We start from the raw sequence: 21005 nt of genomic DNA on the forward strand, positions 1-21005 counted from the left end.
GGTCGTGGGGGGGGGCGGGAGTGGCTGGGGGGCCGCCGGGAGGGGGCTGGCAGGAGGCTGCTGCTCCTCGCCTGTGCCGCGTCGCCCCCGAGCGCTGGGAGGGAGCGGGTTAAAGGGCGGGATTGGGGTCACTGGGGAGGGTGGGCGGAACGGAAGGGAGAGCGTGTGTCGGAGGGAAGGCAGGACAGTGAGGGTGTGAAACGAGGTTCAGTTACTCGGGACCACCTGAGGCCTGGTGTTTGGAGGCCGGCGTCGGCACCCCGGAGGATAGCAGTGAATAACTCTTAAGCAAAACTGACCTCTCATGCAAAGTGGTGGGAATTGGCTTTGTTGGGTCTAGAAGGAGGAAGGCTATAGGAGGATGGGCTAAAGGTTTTCAGTGTGCCTGAAAGAGGACACTGGTGGTTTTCTGTAGCTCTTGTGGGAAGGATGTGAAGACATTGCCTGAACTTGTAGTGATAGTGACTTAGATTGGTTGCTTGAAAAGGCTTTTTGAATGGTAGGGTGCTGAAATAGGTGCAGCTTTTTAAAGGCAGGTTGGATAGATACCTTTTGGGGTAGTCAAAAGTCAGAGGCTGCTCCCTTTTCCTGGTGCTGAGCTATATCCCAAAATCTCCTTTGTACCAGAGCTGCAAGACACTGTCTTTGGGCATTCAAGGGCAGGGAGAGTCCCAGGTGGAATATGATACTTGCTTTTTAGGAGCCCTACTGCATTGCATTTGGGATTAGATGGTGTACACACCTGTTGCCTCTCACATCACAAAGCTGTGTCGACCTCAGAAGCATCTACAGGGTTCCCTTCTCTGCAGCTGGTGATCCCTGGGTCTCAGTAGCACAGTCCTGTTGTCAAACTAAAGCCCAGAAAAGGGCCAAAAGCTTTGTGTAGGAGCTCAGATTAAACTGTTCACAAACCACTGGTTCTGCACTTGTGGCAGAACTAATTTTGATCACGTTTGAGTGCAAGTTAGGCTGGAGAATCTCTTGAGGTCTCTTCTAGCCTAATATCTCTCTTTGCCTTTTCAAAATGTGCTGCTACTAATGGGCAGGTCCTGGTAGGAATGGAAATTATTCCTCAGGCCTTAATTAGGTGCTGTAAAAATGCAGAACACAAAGTTGTTTATTGCCTTAATCAACTCCTGGTTTTAAGGTGAGCAACAGCTGGTAAATATGAGCATGAAGGAACTGAATGAGTCCCACAAAACAGTAGTGCTCAGTAAGATAGCCAGTAACTTCTAAAGACATTTATTTTATAGGCACCATTGCTACGTGGAACTTGAGAAGGAAAGTGATTTGATTTGAAGGAAAGTGATGATACAGCTTTCCGGTGATTTGTGTTACCTTTGCCATATTATAATGTGGTTTTGTAGACGTGACGTGTATTTTTTGCATATGTATTTGCTAACTTGTATCCCTATTATTGCAAGAGGTCTTTACTTATCTAGTTACTTGCTGAGTATTTGTTTCAGGTATAACTTGGGTGCTGGTATACCGAACAGACAAATACAAGAGATTAAAGGCTGAAGTGGAAAAACAGAGCAAGAAATGTAAGTACTCTTCAGACATTAGAGAATGTGTCTTGCTGCTCTTGTTATATCATGCTTTAGCAGATGTCAAATTGAATAGAGTCTGTGCTCTGAGAAATTCCCGCTGCCTCTTCTGCTAAGGGAGAGAACTTTCTTCAGCTTGGATTTCATAGGAACCTAATTTTACAAGTTATACAAATCCATACTGAGGGGATTTATTCCTGTCCTTAATTCTTGTCTTTTGCTGGAAGGAAGGTTAGTACAAAGACCTGTTGCATTGTCTGAATTGCCCCTCCTCTTAATGGAGGACAGGAGGGAGTAAGAGATCAGTACTGGAATCTTTTTTTCTGAGCATGAGTAGCCAGTGTCTGTATATGTAGATTCCTTTAGATGCCTGAAACAAGTTCAAAGATGGTTTCTGCTTTTCAAGGGCAGTGGAGAATTTGAGATCTGTAGTAAGAAAGAACTGGGGCTGAATAATGAATACCATGAGAGGAAGGCATTTTATGTAAAGATTAAGTGATGATTAATGGTGGGGGATGAGTAAAGACAAAGCCACGATAGAAAGATCTGAGCTGTCAGCTGATACAAAAATACTTATTTCCAGTTTACACTAGTATAATTTAGAATTGATTAAGAAAAAGTCACAGGTTGCTTCCATAGAAAGGAGATCTGAGAGGCCTGGGAGGGGTTGAACAAAGGACGAGGGAGGAAAAGGGAGCTGAGGGTGAGCAGTCAGAAGGTATGCATTGGATATTAAGAGGAATGGTAAACAGGAGGGTCTGAGCATGGAGTGTTTCAGTGGACCTGTCTGTATCAGAAGCCAAGGAACAGAGGAGAAATTCAGCTGACCTTTCAAATGCAGCTGACATTTCAAACTCAGCTGTATGTGCCCTACACAAGTTGGAGCAGTAAGAGTGAGCACACAACAACTGGGGCCAAACCTGAGCTGGTTTTACCTTAAAAATATTTCACCGTGATGTCAGCGCTCTTAGTGTGTGAGAGAACAACGTTATCAAAGCGTGCTCTTTCCAGTCTAGCTTATTCCAGCCCTCCCCTGGGCAAAATAAACTGAAAAGTTGAAGTATAGTCATGCTTGTGTCACAGCTCCTAAATTAGGGGCTTTTGTCATCACAGCAGTATCAGATGGGGATTGCATCTCTGCCTGCCTCACTTCAATCCCATTTGGCTGACAAAAATGTGTAGGGTAGAATTAGCCCCAGAAGAGCAAGTTAGAGAAGTAGTTGAAACCCAGCTGAAAACTTAGAGTTAATGTCCTAGTGTGTTTGTGCTGTGGAACCCCAAAAGCAGTTAGCAGGGCTTAATCTCTGGGGCTTAATGATTGCTGTAAGAGTCTAATGCTGTCTGGTTTTATATCTTTCCTAGTATCTGGGCTATAATCTGTGAAGGGAAAGATGTGAGGTTCATGCATCTCAATTAGTTTCTAACCTCCTTGTTTGATTTCCCCATCCCCAACAAAAAAAATAAAACCGAATAAGGAGTCACTAAAAATTCAGCTTTGCTTTTTTTTTTTTTTTCCCCTCTTGTGCGAAGGACAGCTGGCTGACCTCATGGCTTACAGACAACTTGCAAAGTAGACCACCTGAGCCACACCTTTCAACTGTTATCTGACACATCTGAAACAGGAAAAAACACATTTGAGATCTTTAAGCTCTCCCATGAGAGTCCTAGCAATCCTTAGGATTTGCAAAAACAAATGGGCCAAGTAGTGTGCTTGAGCAGACATTGCTACTCAGTCCTTAGTTTCATCTCTTCCTGTCATCTTCTTTCTATTGAGAGACACAGCATTGTCTGAGACTGCTGCAGAGATTATAGTAAGTGTTCTGGGGTAAATGTAGTGGTAAATTTGCAAGACTGAAGGCTATCTCTAGAACTGCTGCTGTGTTGTCATGTATGTTCCCAGACTGCCTGACAGTTATTTGTTCTGCTCGAGCCATAAGGGAAGTAGGGCTGTAGAGTTCCTTGGGGTTGGCATAAGACTTAATAGTGCTGTCCAGAGTGAAGCTGGGGTCTGGAGGAGCCCTCTTGTTAGGGCTGGGAGCAATAGGTAGGCCTGAAAAGAGTCAAGGTGTTCTCCAGTTGGGTTTAGAGTTGGGGGCCATGGGGTTATGTGGACTAGGGTTGGGATGGACTGCTCGGGATCCCCCGGCTGGATTTGGCATAAGGAAGGTTATGGAGAAAGCATTCTGTGAGCACTGGGTGTGTTGTGTCATCCGGCACCTCTCTCCAGCATTCCCTCTGAGCAGGCTTCCCTGGTTTTTTCCCCTTGTGCTAGCCTGCCCAGCAGAGGTATGCTTGTTCTTTGGGAAAAACAATTGTGTCTTACTACATTACCATGGAAGAGATAAAGTTTAGGTATCTTGTCTGGGCTAGTGTGGTTTTCTTAGCAGTTGTGACTGACTTGCATATCACGGGCATTTCAGAAGCCAGCCCTACAAATCTTTGTGTGACTCTAAAGGCTGGCTCTCTTTTTCACCTGTGCTTTGAAATCAAGGCTAGATCTGTGCTCAGCTAGTACTTCCTGTGGGAGAAGAGTCCTAATGCTCAGGTCTCTAAGCTGGTTCTGTGAGCTAACAAGGAGCCAAGTGTCTTTGTTGGTAGAGTAGATATGGTACAGATACATGGAGTTTTGAGTAAATAAAGGGTTGCCATCTGTTGTTAGACCATAGCCATGCTTTATCGTACTTAGTTGTTGTAGTACTCTTGTTATAGGTCTTAAATTAAAATGTCTCTTACTTTCTGGAAAAGCTCTTCTTGCTGTCAGCAGAAGAGCATTTGCAGATGGGCAGCCCATTTACTGTGTTATAAGTTCACTATGCTGGCTTTGTTAGCCTTTTTTGCTGCAGTGGTAGTTGTTTGCAGATGCTTGGCGAGTGTCTGATTTGGGGTCTTAGGAGCCTAAGCCCAAAGTTACTACTTTAAAATATTGGAAATGCTTCAGTACTAATTAATTGAAGAATGGAGAGACCGTGGCCGACTGCTTGGACAGCATTTCCCCTGAGAATGCCTGCCTGTGAAGAAGAGATGTATGAGAACACAGGCTTTCCTGTATTCTGCTTCCCACTGCAGATAATCAGGAGCAGAGCTTGCCACAAAGCTCTTTTCATTACACTTGCTGAATCAAAAGTACTGTCTAGTGCTAATGACAAATCAGCAAGGGTCATTTGAGCCAAAATTGTCCCCAGACTGCTCAGTTAACAATGTAATGGGCTCTTGACAGTTTAAAATTAACCCTTTAAATATTCTGATATCTCATCCAGGGTTTTGAATTTTTTTTTTATTATTAAGTGTTCGGTGGAGTCAGCCTTGGTTGTTTATAACTTGTTGATTCTGAATATGTTCTTAGTCATACCTAGCTTCCTTTTGTGCCCCTGTTCGCTAAAGGAATAAAATGTTTTGTTTGGTGTGTGGAAAAGGGGTGGTGGTATCCCTATGCAGAAATGATGGAATATCTTTCTTTTCACTTGGCAGTGGAAAAGAAGAAGGAAACGATAACTGAATCAGCAGGCCGACAGCAGAAAAAGAAAATAGGTAAGACTGGGAGAGGAGTGCAGTACCCCAAGAATGAGGGAAGGTTGAGAAACTTACAGAAGTGATTATCCTTTCCTTCCTTTTAAAACTATTTATTTAAAGCGGTACTAGAGCTGATTCTTGGCTTGATCACTGGAATATGAACACTTTTGCCTTACTCTTCCAAGACAGGAGACATCTAGCCTCTTGATGGTTTTAGTCAAATGCAGAGAAGGGCAGCATCACTGAGAGGAGCAGCACTTCTTGCTGAACTGGTTGCCTTTCTCTCCGATTTGAGCCTTTATATCCATGACTTTATTAACTTCTGTTGTCAAAGCTCTTTGCTGCAGTGCACTGTCAGCTTGCAATAGCTGTATGACTGTATGATTGTGATTTTTGGATCTTCCATTTTTTTTCCTCATTTCAACACTTCAGAGCTGAAGGTGTTTGCATGTTAACTCTAACTGTGCTTAGATTTATTTCAAGTTTGATTAAATTAGTTTCGCTCAATTTTAAGTAGTGTTTTATTTTTCCATTCTTTTTCATTGTCAGTAAGCTTAAGTCTTTCTGGGTGAAGGTAACTCTAAGTACTGAACTATGCAAGAACAATGTGGTAGATGTTTAATGGACATGAGCTTTAGAAAGTTCTGTTATCTGCAGGACTCTAAAGTAAAATGTGCAGCAAAGCCCAGTTAAATTATTACAAAAATTGTGGCAGAAACACTTCTGAGAGCTCCTGGGAGTTGGTTTCCTCATTCCTCTGTAACACCAGGTAGCTGGATTAGTCATTTGATCTGTACAAAGCTTGGGAATAATTATAAACATATCTTCAAACAGTTCTTCCTAGGTATAAAACGTGCTATCGTTAGACTCCTGAAGGGACAGGAGCCAAAATTCTTCCTCTTGTGCATTTTCAGTTCTTAAATCTTGAATAATCCCTGCATGGGATGAATACTGCTTGGTGGATAAGGCAACTTTTTAATGTTACGTGCTGTTGTTACATGTGGTCACATGTGTGGCAATGACTTTTTTGCAGGGCACCATCCAAGCTATGTTCCTAGCAGAGAATATTTTACTTGTGCTTGGACTAAACTAATAAACAGTAGAATCTGAGGAATTCAGATGCTCCACCAGTTTTTTTTATACACTGAAATAATCTTGTTTTGCAAATGAAAAACAAAGCACAAAGGGACTAAGAACAGAACTTAGGAAATGACCACTGATTTTGTTTGCTGTGATGCTTGCTGGCCAAGCCTAAGATACTGAGACTGATTTTTTTTTTTTTTGCAAGTGCTGCATATTTTCAGTGTCCCAAAAACAAAGCACAAAGGGACTAAGAACAGAACTTAGGAAATGACCACTGATTTTGTTTGCTGTGATGCTTGCTGGCCAAGCCTAAGATACTGAGACTGATTTTTTTTTTTTTTGCAAGTGCTGCATATCTTCAGTGTCTCGCTTGTTTTCAGGCAAAGCTGAATTCTTAGTGTTTCTGAAAAATCAGGCCCTAAATGTCAAGCTGGACATCCAGAAAATGACTCACAGCTGTTAACTGCTTTTGAAATCTCTGATCCCAGCAACTTACTGGATGTCAAATCATTTTGCAAGATGTAGCATTGTTGTAACAGCAAATTTACTTGTGCTGGAGTTCCTTTAAATTCTACTATTCTAGTTTAAAAAAAAAAAAATGAGCCGAGGCTTTACAGATGGTACAGACCTGCCTCGGTTGCCATCTGTTTTGTGTGCAGAATAAGGCCGGAGGTGTGTTTATGATATTACTTGGTTACGTAAGGGATGAATCATGCATATGCACAAGGAGGTAGGGTGAAAGTTGCATGGGAAGGCTTGATTTGGTGTTCCTACTTATCAAACTTCTTATTTTTAAGAGTGAAGTGAACCAACTTCAGTCACATTGTGTCTAAATCACCTTTCACACTGCTGGAACAGGACACCTTTAACATCATGGTGCAGCCTTCTGTCGTTTCAGCTTAAGGAGTGCGTTTGTTAGCTTAAACTTTGCTACTGCTTTCTGCATCCATGTGCCCCTAGAAGAAAAGATAGTGACATTCCCAGGAGTCCACATGAGTGCTGGGTAGATAGCAAAAGAAAAACAAACAAAACAAAAAAAACCCCAATGCTGGCAAATAAGATTATTGCTGTATCCCTGTATCCGCATGGTTTGTGTTCCAATGAGCAGAATAAGACGACTTTGGACTCCGGAGTGCTGCTTGTTGACCCAGTCCTCTTTCTCTGTGCCTTTACCCAGCTGTACAGCAAAGTACTAAAGGCTGCTTATGTATGACTTGAGCAGGAATAGACCATTTATGTAAGGTGGTAGGACAGCCAGAGCCTGTTTGTTTTGAATTTGTACAAATAGGTGAGAAACAGGTCAAGTATATTGGGGGATCAGGGCTGTATTCTTTATCCCTATGTAACCTTTAGCCTATCTAAATAGATGGTTAGTTATGTAGCGGAGGGAAAAAAACAAGTATTTGTGCCAAATGTGATTCTTAAAGAGCTGGCCTGTGGTTGCTGAAATGTCCCAGAACAAAACTCTCCACCTGGGTCAGGAAGCAGATGTCTGGAAAGCTCCTGCCAGAGTGGATGGTTTGTAGTTAGGAGCAACTGAAAATAGCAATGAGGATGCTAAGAAATTGGATAGGGGTGTTGCTATTGCTTTTCATAACGCTTACTGCGAGTCCCTGTATTTAGCAGCGGCTTGAAAGATAACTGTTGAGCTTCTGTGCCATGGGCCTCTTGTACTGAAACTTCAGCAGGGATCCACTGGACAAATCGCATGCTGGATAGCCCTTGACAGTCCTTCTGCATCCCCCCATCTCTTCACTCACACTGTTCTTTGGATATTTCTTCATCGTCCACGTCCTTACTTCACCTAGGTGTTGCTTCCAAGCCCTGGCTGCCCCTCTGAATCCTCAGTCTGAGAGGAGCATAGTGGACAAGGGATGATGGGGACGTGGGATAAGAAAGGTGACAGGTGGTGGATAATGCTCAAGGCCAGAGCAGTCCTCCAATGAGGGGCATGGAAAATGCCCTCTCAGAAAACTGGGCATCTTTGAAGTTTGTGGTGGCTTAAGGACAGACTAAATTTCCAAAGTAGTGTGTTAAAGTATTCTCTGCAAGGCATAGTAATACATGCATTACTGAAATTCATGTAGAAAATATCTTTCCTCTTTGGAGAACCTTCTAGGTGTGACAAGGCTCCAAAATTCATTACTAAGACCAGCAGGATATTAGCCTTGCTGAGGTGCGGCTCCTGGCTCTGTGTACGGTTTCGGAGTCCCTTCTGACACCTCCGAAATGAAATCCTTTCTTATATAATGTATTTATAATGGTGGGCCTGGTGTGCAGCAAATTGAGACTGCTCTCTTTCGGAAGTGTGATATAGAGGCACTGTCTCTGTTTTCTGGCAACATTGTTCATGCTACTGTCTTAGTTCGTTGAGTTAGCAAATTTGACATTCTGTGCATTTCTTTCAAAAGGGCTGAATGTGTGATTCTAGCCTCCTCCTCTTTTGTGCCTGCTTTGCTGCATGTTGCTGTGGTAGAGAAGCAGTTGCCTATGTATAGCTTTTCACTTTCTACTGTCTGGCATAGAGAGCTGGAGTTGGTTTTGGAAGTGTTATTTGTTTGGAGAGCCAAGAAGGTTAAGTCTTCCTGGAAATGAAAACATTCTGGTTTCTAGGTTGGTATAACTGATTATAACTGTTGTTGTTTTTCTCTTTCCAGAGAGACAAGAAGAGAAACTGAAGAATAACAACAGAGACTTGTCAATGGTAAGAAAATTAAAGCCGGTTCCTGACTGCTGAAGATTTCAGTCAGCTTTCCAACAGAAAGACTTTGTTCAATTGGCAGACATAGCAGCTTTTCCTCCTGAAAGGTCCTTCTGGATTATCTCTAATAGCTACAGATTTTAGTATGAGTCACAGAGTTCTCCAGCAGTTACTGCCCCATCTCATGCCCAACCTTGGCTATTTTCATCTTTATAAGTCTCCACGATGTTTTCAAAGTAATTAATTTGTCTGACTTCCTCTTGTAAGTTCTGTCTTCATAATGATCTCCTGCTGATTGGTTGTATAGGCTTAAGGAAAAAACCCAACCTGTGGAAGGTAACAGGATAGTTTGTGAGCACTTCTTTTTTTCCTTGAAGCAGCTCTTCACATCAGTGGTCCACTCTGTGGCTGCCTTTGTACCCATCTGTTGACCAGACTTCTCTTTGGGAGTTCTCCAGTCACTTTTACAGTCCCTCTGGCCTTCTGGGTCATCTTTTTTCCTTCTAGATTCCAGTGAGGCTGTACAAAGCATGTTCTTGGGAGTGTGAGCCCATAATCCCTCAGTGTAGGCCTGTTGTTTTGATTGTCTCTGACCTTTCTGCTTGCAGGTTCGGATGAAATCCATGTTTGCCATTGGCTTCTGCTTTACTGCCTTGATGGGAATGTTTAACTCCATGTAAGTATCAACTTCCTGGATTTTTCTTAAACTTTCATGGTGAATATATTCTCCACCTTTCCTCTGTCACCTGAAGTGTTAGTGACATTGTCTATCCAAGAACCATAACTAATTGGTATAAAATGGATCAATGTTTCATACGAAGATGTGGTTGTTTGGTCATCACGCGCATGTTCTGCTCAAGAGGGAACACTGCATGCCGAATGCAATCAAATTGAACAAATTGCATTCAATCTAGACACAACTGTAACATCCTTTCTGCTTGGGAACATCTCGATAAGGGCAAGTTTGGTAGGTGTCAGGCAAGGAGCTACAGTCTTCAGCTTTTCTGGCTTTGCTATGATAGTGTGACCAAAGAATGCTCTTGCAAACAAAACTGGGTCAGCTCCCTTGCCCTTAGAAATGAGCTGTAATTGCAGAGTTCGTTGTTGCCCTACTTAAGGTGATCAGAGTCAAGATACTAACAGGTCCAGGCATGGACTCTAATCTTCCTTTGCTTTAAAAATGACCTGGGATAGGTCTAGTTTTAAAAAAACAAAGACAAAAAAAGCCCAGACTGGTTTGCATGGTTATAGACAGCTTTGTTGCAGACATACAAAACTGAAAGACTGTGCTTGACTTTTGAAACTTGATTCAGTCTTGAAATGTGAACTTCCCATTGGCTGTTAACTCTGAAGATAACATGAATATGGTCAGTATAACCTTCGGGAGGCTGCTTAATATCTGGGCAATATACTTGTCCTGCAAACAGGAATTTATGTTCTTGGGCACCAAAACCTTCGTCCTCTGTGCTGGCAGTCCCCAGGATACAGTCAATTGTTATTTTACAGCAGATCTGTGGGTGGATAAATTACAAATGGGGTGACATAATAACAGAAGTGCCACTGTGTGGACTCTCTATTTATTCAGCTTAGACTTCAGCATCTAGCATTCTCTGGAATGCTGCGAAACTAGGCAGAGGAACACAGCGCTAAAGGGCTTTAAAATTTGGGTACAGTCTTGCGTCATTAATGTCTCATTTCACTGCAGCCCTGAACAGGGATGGAGGGGCATTGTGAGTCATGTGCCCAGCAACATAGTGTCTGTGGGGGATTTATAGCACTGCACCTGAGGCCTTCCAAGTGCTTGCCTAGCTATTTGGGTGCAATGCAAACACCACCACCACCACCTCTGCCCCTGAGACAAACTGAAAAACAAACTAAAAAACCCCACCCTATTCTGCCCACTTTCCTAGAGTCGGAAGAGGCAGTTCAGAGTATGCTAGGACTGACAAGTGTTAAAAGACTAAATTCATTAAGAGCTTTAGGAATGAATTGATTTTGGTTAAGTCCTGTGTGGCTCCTCCTTCCAGAGATATTAGCCTAAAAAATCAGTTTATTGGTTTCTTCTCCTTTAAGACCACCAAGTTTACTTGTCTTGTTCCTCTTTTGAGGATTCCTGCCCAGAGAGACCATGCTACAAGCCACAGAGTTGACATGAAGCCTTTGGGCATATCTTTCCTTTAACTGTCTCTTTCTTTAGAGGGAACCTGAACATGAACAGCAGGAGTATCGAGAGAGCTCACTGATTGTTTGAATTGAAATAGCTTTCTTGCTAATAGCTGAGGCTATTGAATTAAAATCTAAAGATTTGGCTGTCTTGCCTTTGGGGCTAGATAGTTAAATTTTTGCTCCTGGTCTCAGTACAAGGTAGCTAGTGCATTCGTATCTGAATGGCAGCTTTGGTGGGTTGTACTTGCACTGTTTGAAGCTGATAGAATGGTTTGATGGAGCTGATTCTCACGTATGTACTGTCATTCTCTTGACATAGCATAAAGAGCAGCTGCTTGTCTCAGGAGAGTACTTCAGTTATGAATTCAGGAGGCTCTTGGGCTCCCTCTGGGAAGCTGCTACTGCCAGGTCATCCATGGAGGTGCTGTGGGTGTGGTATGAAAAGGAGGAAGAGGGTGGCTGACACCTGCAATGGCTGTAGCCTCATTTGCTTGCCTTTCCTGTTCTTGAATGAGTTCATTGCTCTGGGGGACAAAAGGAGCAGGAATTGCATTGAAGTAGCATGATGTGCTGCCCTTTGGACAAGTACTATACAGACGCTGCTACTCTGTGGCTGGGCACCTCACCTTTGCCAAGTGCCAGCTTAGCCAAAATGGAAATTACTGTGATGACTGGCTTTCTTTTCTTAGAGTGTCAGTAGTAATGGGGCAGCAGGGTGGACCGTGCTGGAAGGATATGTAAGTGTCAAGAAGGCTGGTTTAAACCCAAAGAGCAGAATGCTGTGCTGAAGATGAGCAGCTGAATGACTGTTGTGGCTTAAAAGGTACGCTAGGGCAGTGAGATCTGTAGCGGTGGTGGCGTCCAAGCAGATAGGATTTCTCCTGGGAGAAGAATTGGCTTGTATGTGTCTTGATTTTCTGTTGTCAGAAACTTTTTAATGCAATCAATTCTCTGTCTTACTCTAGGAGCTGTGCATTTCAGTACCCCTTCATGATAACTGTGAAAACCTGCTGGAATTAAAAGCAGGTACCTTGGGGTGCTACTGCTGAAGTACTTGTCACTCTCACAGCAGGAATAATGCAGAATTTTAAGCCACTGGGGGATGTTACTGGGAGATAAACATCCGTTCCTAGCTCTTTTGCCAAACTGCCTGTGAGATGTAAACAAAGTTGGTGTGTGTTTGAGCTGTAGCTGTGTGAATGCATCTCCACAGGAAAGAACGCTCATTTAGGATCTCTTGAAACAAGAAACACCTGTTAGAAAATCAGCACATGCAGAGAAAATAACATCCAAATATGCACATGCTGATGAGGCATCATACACACTTACTTCAAAAGATGGGGTCGACTGTCTGGGTTGGGAGAAATCTTTGCGAACTGGCCAGAATTCACACTCTGCCTGATGCCCTGGAATGTGGACCTGGAGGAGTTCCAGGAGCAGGACAGGCCACTTGGAATGTGCAGTATCATCCTGCCTCTGCACTGCCTTTGTCTTCAGAGCTAATGCAGAGAAGACTGGTATTAAAAAGCATTCTGTTGATGGCTCTCTTATGCATCCTTCTTGTGCTGAGAAGTATAGCTGCTGTAGGAAAGAAAAAGGTGCCTTTGGTTTATTCTCTGCTTAAAAAATGCTCTTTTGCTTAAAGAGTCCATCTTCTTGCAGTAACTGCAATACAGCAGGGTGATAGTCACCCATCTTTTATTCAAGTGCTGGCTGTGTTCTGGGAAGTTATCTGCTAAATTTGACTTTTAAATAAAATGCACCAGTAAACTGCAAAACACCAACCAAGATTTTATGAACCAACAGCTTGTCCAGCTGATCACTTAAATCACTATGAAACACTTTGGCTCTGACTATGGCAAAACTGTTATTGAGGGAAGCCTACTTACCCTCTGGATGATTGGGTGTGGAGGGCTTTGTGAGAGGTGTATTTAGCCTTGGTGGTGTAGTCTATATGGAGGTGGGCTGGAGAAGGCAGCATGGCTTTTTAGCCTTCCATGTGGCCTTATCTGCTCTGGTGGCCTGCTGAAGATGCTCACTTGTTCTTTTTGTAGCCAAAGACTCTTTTACTGTCCCCAGTTGTGACCCAGTGCACTCTCTTCCAGATTTGATGGCCGAGTGGTGGCAAAGCTTCCATTTATCCCCCTCTCGTACATCCAAGGTCTCTCCCACCGCAACCTTCTGGGTGAGGATTACACTGACTGCTCCTTCATCTTCCTCTACATTCTCTGCACAATGTCAATCAGACAGGTGAGTACATTGCTGTGTCTCTTGTGTACCTGGAGCAGGGAGAGCACATCTCAGTCCATAAAGAGGAGTCTATTACTGCTGTCCAGTTTTGCATGTATAATCTTTGATCTGTTTGTGGTTTCTGTGTTTGCCTTCATTCCTGTGCTTCATATTCAAAGCAATTCTAGGTTGGAATCATAAAAACAGCCGCTATCCTGGACCAGTGGGGAAGACTTCACTGGAGACTTCTACCAGGATGCTAGGACAGAGTTGGCAGAAATGAGTTCCTTCCTTGTGTGTATGTCTGATAACTTTGTGGATTGCCAGACCAAGAGATTGGCTTCTGATGGAGACAATCTAAGTACTGCTGCTTAGTAATTATGACTTTTACAGTAATATGAGAAAAGAGAAGCGTAGTGTCTTCTGGGGAAACTTTCTTGGTGGCTTGAGGTTCTATGAAGGTTCAATCAGTCCATAAATTTGCTAGAAAAGTGAGGAAAGAGTTAAGCCTGTTCTTTTGGGTTTGTCCTTCCTGTTTTTGCTGACTGCCTGATTTTTTTCAGAGTTTTAAGAACTTTACCTTTGGTGTCAAGTCTCTCCCAGTGTTAGGGACATGACACAGAAAGGGAGTCTGGTATGATAAGCCAAGAGCAGGCTCCACATAGCTCCCCAGCAAAGCTGGTTAGTCCCATCTTTTGAAAAGAGAAGCATCAGTGAGGGTAAGGGAAGTGCCTGTTCAGGAAGGTTCACTAGCAGCTTAAGTGGCGGAATGGCTGGTGAGGACAAATGGGCCTTTTCAGTGCAACCAGAAGTCTACTTTGCCAAATTTCTCCAGAGAGTGCTGGGGATAAAGTAATAGACTCTGGGGGTTGGATGAATGCTGGTGCAACTAGCTGCAAATTATCTGCTCTTCTGTATTTATACTTCCTTTTTCTTTGATTCACTGCCTAAATTCTTGCTGCTTTTCTCCTTGACCGACTTGTTGCTTTTCCTCAGGGGGTGCCAAGGGACTTAAAGATTTAAAGCAGATCAGCAAAGGGAAGTGGTGCGTTATGCCAGCTGCTGTCAGAAGTTTGGATGAGCTTGATGGAGCAGCTTAATAATAGAGTTCCTTTAGTCAAAGTGCATGCTAGCGAATCGAATTCTCCATAGCCCTCCGTATTGGGTGCTTGTGTTGAAATGGATCTGTCTCTGGACCTATGCGAAAGCAGATAATGAATTATAGAATAATTTATGTTGAAAGGGTCACCTGGAGGTTATCTGGCCCACACCTCACTCCAAGCAGGGCCAGCTTCAGAGTACCAAAGGCCAGGGGCTTCCTCATTCTGTTTGCTGCAAGATAAATCTTGTTTCACTTCCCAGTAACTGGAGCAGTGTTTGCTCCTTTGAAAGAAATTAGACCTTTTTAGTTCTTAAGATCATCTTCCTGAATTCCTGGGATGCTGTGGTCTGATGCTGTTCCTTCAGGCAATCTTGTCTGGTGCTGCTCTGTGTTACGCACCTGTTACATGAAAAGTCCCTTCTTTCCAGTATTGCAGATTATTATATGAAACTAAATAGCACTATCAGTAAGATTTTTCTGCACCAATTGGGTTGATTGGGGAACTCCCTTGCTGAAAAATCCCCCTTGAATTTTTTTGTCCAAAAATATAATTCCTGTGGTTAGTTCTAAGTCCTGGGCATTTCCTGATGTTTCCTATTGTGAAATCAGTAGACAGTTTGAACTGAGTGGTGGTCCGGTCTGGTTTTGGGCAGAAATGCTGAGCTGTTTGCAGTGGGTTGGGCTTTCAAGAGAAATTCTGGAAAAATTTGCCCTTGTGCTTGAGAGATCATGAGGATGGCCCTGTGAAGGATGGAAGTTACTTTATTGCTTTGGAGAAGGGTGTTTTTGCTCTGAAGTGTTAGATTGCAGTCTTCATAGTGCTGCCTTATCTATGTGATCGTGGTGAACTATACCTGCAGTTCTCCAGCTGTCAGGCAGCTCAGTTTCTTCCTCCTTGCTACACAGGGGGGAAGGGCAGAGACCAGCCACATTAGTTTGTGCAAAAGCTAGGAACTGAAGCTGTGATTGCTGGCATCCTGCTCTTGGCTTTATTACTATCTGAAAGAACTGATAACAGCATTGGGAAGAGGACTTTGAAGGGCTGTGAGAGGCGGGGGAAGGGGAAGAAAGTAATTAAGGGCTTAAAATGGTGCCAAAGACTTGCTTTAAGTGCTTTGGATGACCTTGGAAGGGAAAGCTTTGTGACCCTTTGTGTTTCACTGTGTGCAAAAGGGGAAATCTCACCAGGTTAGCTTCAAAACAGCTGTTAGCCCAAGGGAGGAGAACTGATGTGGGAGTTAGTGTCTGGATTGATGCTGCTGACACAGGAGGAGAAGGAGAGGAGGTGTACCAAAAATCAGGGAACAGGTTGTGAACAAACTAAGGAGACCATACATCCCTCAGCCTTCCCTTAAATCCTGGAACTGCCGGTGAAGGGATCAAGGGCAAGGAAGAGAGATGTTCCTATAGAGCTCAGAAGTAGAGGAACTCTTGCGTGTGCGGAAAAAAAAGTGAGCTGGAGGGAAATGCAGGGGAGTATGTGAGAGTGCGGAGACTAACTGGATGGTGATTAAACTGACATTAGTGGGATGGGCAGTAGCAGCATCAGGCAGTCTCTTCATGTAGTCCTCAGGCATGTGAAGGTGATAAACTCTTCAAACATGGACTGGGAAGCTTGCTGTCTGTGACCTGGCCACTGTCTCCCAAAATAGTCAACTCACAGTGAGTAACTTCCTTTGCGCTGTTCCCAGCTCTCTCTGGCACGTAAATCCTGTCTCCTAGTTCCTCCTGCCTTCCTGTTTGGAGAGAGGAGGGTTGCTGGGAGAGGCCTTCCTAGGGTCCTTGAGCTGTTGGGTTTCAGCTGGGAAAGTCTGCTGCTGGGCTGGGCGGGAGGCATAATGTCAGGGTTACATCCTCTGTCCCTGCTCCTGTTTGAGCTCCCAGCCTTCACCTGTGCTGTTTGTGAAGAGGAATGTGCTGCTGTTCCTTAGGCATTTGCTGGTCTTCATTTCCTTTTCACACATGCCTGAACTGTAGATTAGGCTGCTTCTCTCTGAAATGCGTTCCCAGTGGGAAAGGGAGCCAGCAATTATCCCTACTGCCAGGAGTGCAGTACACTGGCTTGATCTTGGGGCAGGGAGCTGCTTGCTGCCTTGTCTTTGAGGCCCCTTCTGGGTTTGAAGACAAAAGCAGAAGCAGCTCCTGTCCTTCCTGCAGTCATTTGAGGAGAGTTCAGAAGAACTCAGATGAGGAATTTGGATCCTTAAGTCTTACAGTCTTCCCTCCCTGCTCCTGAAGGTGATGGTCTTGTTTGTGTTGGAAGTAGACTCTGCAGGCTTCCTTGTGCAACATGGTGCACAGCAGACAGGACAGGTCTGTCTGGACCTTGCCCCAGCCCTGGTGTTTCCAGCTGTGTAGACTTCAGGATTGCTGTCCAGCAAAACTTGCTTTGCAGCTAGTGCGGGAGGCTAGCTGCCTTCCACAGCAAGGAGAGACTACTATGGAAGGATAATGCTGGACAGTGACTGTAGTCTTGAATCCACATACAGACAAGCTGTCATCTCTCTTCCTCTTGGAACTGTTCAAGCAGATGGAGTAAACTTTAGCACCACAGTTCTCTTCTCTCTTGATACTGAAAGGAACAGGGAGGAGGCAGTGCACACTTGTTTGCTTCCATGGATGCTCTGCTAGGATCTCTACTCTGCTCCACGGGTGAGCCAGTACAAAGCCGGTAGGATCCCGGTCCTGCCTGCTGCTGACTCTGCAGCACCCTCTGGTGGTGCTGAAGCTGCCCATTAGCTTCTTTTGTTTTCCCTCTTCTGTACACCTCTTGATAAGGAAGCTCTGAGAAGAGGAACCACATGGAGGAGTTTCCCACAGTGAAATGCTCTCATATATATTCAGTTGCTGAATATCAGCCAATGGCTGATTTATGTAGGCCACGGGCTAAAACTGATGTAATTCCTTTTTCAAGTGTTTCTCTCCTTTACTTTCATGCTTGTGTGTGGGCTGAAACCTCCCTTTCCATAATCTCCACCTGGAATGGTTCCCAATTTTTTTTTTTAACTTAGCTACTCTGGAATTATGAAGCTCTGTCTGCCTTTTGTTTTAGTTTGTTCTTCCATGATCAAAAAGTTCAAGAACTCTATGACCTTGCTATCTGACCTGTCCTGACAGTTGTTTTGGAGAGGACACTCAGGTTTGAAAAGAATCCTTCCTCCTCCTTTTGTTGTCTCAATAGCCAGAGAACTCAGCTGGTAACATGAGGGGGACACAGTTGTTTTCTTCTTTCCCTCGCATCAGATGTCCCTGTTTTGCCAGCACTGCATGGCAGCATCTTGAGCTGTAGTTATTTACAGTGAAGGATGAAACTGAAAGAACTGGTAGCTCTTTGTAGTGGCACTGTTGCAAAATTTAAAAGTAACTTCACAAAAATCAACACACACATCAAACTTTTAAATATTCTGCTGTGAGATTTTTAGCTAATGCCTGGCTCTGCTACTTAATTCTTCCCTTGTTTGTTGTTTTCTACTGAAACACCCTGCTCAGATGCAGATGAGGTCATCTCAGTAAACAGTTTTTGGGTTTTGCTACATATGTCCTGTTATACTGCATGTCTCCACCAAACCATTGTTCTGTCTGCATCACTAGCATTCATGTTAATTCTGTGTCTAAGCTCCTGACTTGAACTTGGCACACGCTCTGGTTGCCATGTTGCTGACCCAAATTCCGTCTGTATTAGGAGAGAGCTTTCCTTGTCAGCTTGCAGACCCTCAGGCTCTGATGGCTGCCATCAGCAGGGGTTTCTGGAACTTACGAAAAGGGAGGGTTGCTTTGGTTCTGCCTGTAAGCAGATGGTAGGAACCTGCTCCTGTGTGTGCACTGCAGTTAAATTGCGAAGATAACTATTGTAGGTTGATTTTTTTTAAACCAACCTGTGTCCAAAGACATTAACGAGGTACCTGCCAGCTGCCTGTGTGGTGTGTAGCTGGAGGTGGAAAAGAATCCTCAACCCAAATGTGGATTTAATGATCAGAAGGCTTTTGTTGGGGTGGAAGAGAGTGACCCAGCTCTAATTGTAGCCATTGTGGATGGTTGTCTGGCTCTGCTAAGCATTTTTGAATATATAGGGATAGAGGTCCAATATATAGTAGCCAGATTGGTAAGGCTTATGTGGGTGAGAACCTGAATCTGTTGAAACTAGTGGGAAGGCTGTACTTGTAAGCAGAGTTGGGATTTCTTCCTCTGTCTCCCTCGTCACAGTCTGACACTATCCTGCTCTTCTGTTCTTGTTTTTGCAGAACATCCAGAAGATGCTCGGTCTTGCTCCTTCCCGGGCTGCCACCAAGCAAGCAGGGGGCTTCCTTGGCCCGCCACCTCAGGCAGGGAAGTTCTCCTAAAGCACAGTTACAGCCTTCATGGAAGGTCTGACCAGTGCACGAGACTGCCTTTGGGAGGTAACAAGATGGGATTCTGCACCAGGCTTCACATGTCCAAAAACAGCCTATGCAGTATTGGCCACAGTCTTGGAAACATCTTCCATTTGGAGTATTCTACCAGCAGTTGTTTGCTCATCAAACCAAGAAGGTTCTCAGAAGATAACTTGACCTTTTGTTTCTGGTGTTTCTGAGAAATAAATGGCATGGGCATGTTTGTTTAGATGTCTCTTAATTGTGCTGTAGGACAAGTAGAAATACATTGATGTAGTGCAGCTGATCTAGTTTATGGCATGGAAATCAACTCAGATAGCAAGAGCGAGATCTGCAAAGTAGACAATTTGGAAAATTCAGAACGATCATCCTCTGAAGTGACTCTCTTGTCTTAGCTATACTGGCTATAGTCCTGTGTAGCAGGGAGCTGGGCAAGTAGGTGTGCTTAGTTCTCCCTTTGCAAAATGCCCAGTGTGGAGGGTGAGGTTTTTCGTTGGCTCAGGTGACTGCAGGCACCAGAACCTGCCCCTGTGCCAGGCTGCTCCTGGAGCTTGCAAGTGTTTCTGGATGTACTGTCAGCCTGTGTCTTCCTGGCAGAGTACAGCCGCACAGAGATTTTTGTGGCATTATACAGCTTCTGTAAAAGTTGCTTGCTTAGGCAGAATCTGCTCAACTACAGAAACAAACCTGGCCTTCAAACTTGAGTGAACTGTTAAATTATGTCAGTACCATCCCCTGCTACTGAACCCTTTATTGCCTGAGTGGTTACGACAGCAGCATTTTTGTACATGCTCCTTAGTTCACTGCTAAACAGACTGATGATGGGTATGCATCTTAAAAGGCTTCCTTCTTAGGTCAGGAAGCTCTCTACACTGTCTTCTGCTTCGCCAAATAACTATCTGGATCCGTCTTGTTGGCTGGAACCTGCTCACCTTGTTTAAAAGGGGTGAATAAATCTTGCTGCCACACTCAAATTAGGCTGACAGTTTTCCTGAAGCAGGCAGTACCCATGGGGGCTATTGATTTCTTTCTTCTGTGACTAGAGGTTTATCATTTGGTACTTCTTACTGGGAGTTTTTGACTAGATGCATGGCAAGGGGATAAATCTGAAACACCTTATGGCAGTGTGGAGCATGTGCAATACCATATTAAATACTAATTACTGGATTAATTCTCACTTTTATAGGATTATTTAAAGATAAATCATGAGTGTGGAACCTCTATTCAATGCTCTACCTCTCAAAAATGGTATTTGGCAGGTAAAGGAAAGTATCTACTGTATACTGATGCTGCCTGGCTCTAAAGCTGCGTTTTTTTTTTACTTACCATTGTGTCTGGTGTAGCTACAAACTTCCACAGCGAGCAGCCCCGGTTGTGTAGTTTCCGTTTCCCTTGTGTAGCCTCTCAGTTCAAGGGCCTGATCCCACAGCAAAGCCTGATCCCAGCCTGTTACCTGCATGCATCAGCTTTGTTGAAGTAGTTTATTCTGCAGCATATGGTTGTCAGCCAAATCTGACCAAGCGTAATGACAAACTGCACCTTAATGGCTTCGGAAGTGTTAACGTGCAGCACAGTAACCTTCCCTGCTGCTGTCGGAGGCTCTGCCCTCAGCAACTCTGCACACATTGCATAACACCACACTGTGTCACTTGGAGAAGGAAGCATTTGCACATCCAAAGATTATCTGAAAATTATTGATCTGATATATTCTGTTTGCTTCCTGCTGTCATTTGATACAGTAGTTCCCCGGGGGTTGTTAATCATTATAACGAACTGAGGAGAACAGCTTTCCTAACCTCAGCCACTAAAAGGTCTGAATTCTAAGAATCTTCAAAATGGAATGAAAAACAACTTTATGACCCCAGCAAGACTCTGGTTTTGAGGAAGAAAGGATGTTCTTCATTCTGTTTCATGGATAACTTTTTAAAAAAAAAAAAAAAAAAAAAAAAAAAGAGAGAGACCAAACCCTGCATGTGTATCTCAAGAGAAATGGCAGCTGTGGTCACATCTTCGAGGAGGTTTAACAACTGCCAGCTGGTGATGCAGTGGGTGGTAATTCACATGTGTTGCTGCTCATCTCCTGCGTGTGGTGCTCCACTGATCATCTTGCACAGCCGCAGAGCTGGTCGTTTGCTCCTCTTTTCGTCCTTTTCGCAAATTGCGGTGCAGTCTTGTGTCCGTCCCTGGCCGCAGCTGTTAGAGGAACTTTTCGGAGACTCTGCGCTAGGTGGCTGTGAAATATGTCCGTGGGCGTTTGCTTTCCCGCAGCTCTGCCTTTTGGTTGGGCGTATCGACTC

General features: G+C 44.0%; 1 protein-coding gene across 1 annotated transcript in view; it reads left to right on the plus strand.

The window, feature by feature from the left end:
• The window catches only part of TMCO1 (transmembrane and coiled-coil domains 1), a 33460-nt gene extending 14525 nt beyond the window's left edge, over window positions 1–18935 (plus strand). Inside the window, exons 2-7 of the mRNA XM_009273282.1 lie at window positions 1467–1544; window positions 5016–5075; window positions 8798–8844; window positions 9450–9517; window positions 13113–13257; window positions 18580–18935. Coding sequence (XP_009271557.1) covers window positions 1467–1544; window positions 5016–5075; window positions 8798–8844; window positions 9450–9517; window positions 13113–13257; window positions 18580–18678 — 497 coding nt within the window. The 3' untranslated portion in view covers window positions 18679–18935. The remainder of the gene's footprint in view (window positions 1–1466; window positions 1545–5015; window positions 5076–8797; window positions 8845–9449; window positions 9518–13112; window positions 13258–18579) is intronic.
• The last annotated feature ends 2070 nt before the right edge of the window (window positions 18936–21005 follow it).

This window comes from Aptenodytes forsteri, unplaced genomic scaffold (genome assembly GCF_000699145.1).
Source record: "Aptenodytes forsteri isolate BGI_AS27 unplaced genomic scaffold, ASM69914v1 Scaffold95, whole genome shotgun sequence".
Lineage (NCBI taxonomy): Eukaryota > Metazoa > Chordata > Aves > Sphenisciformes > Spheniscidae > Aptenodytes > Aptenodytes forsteri.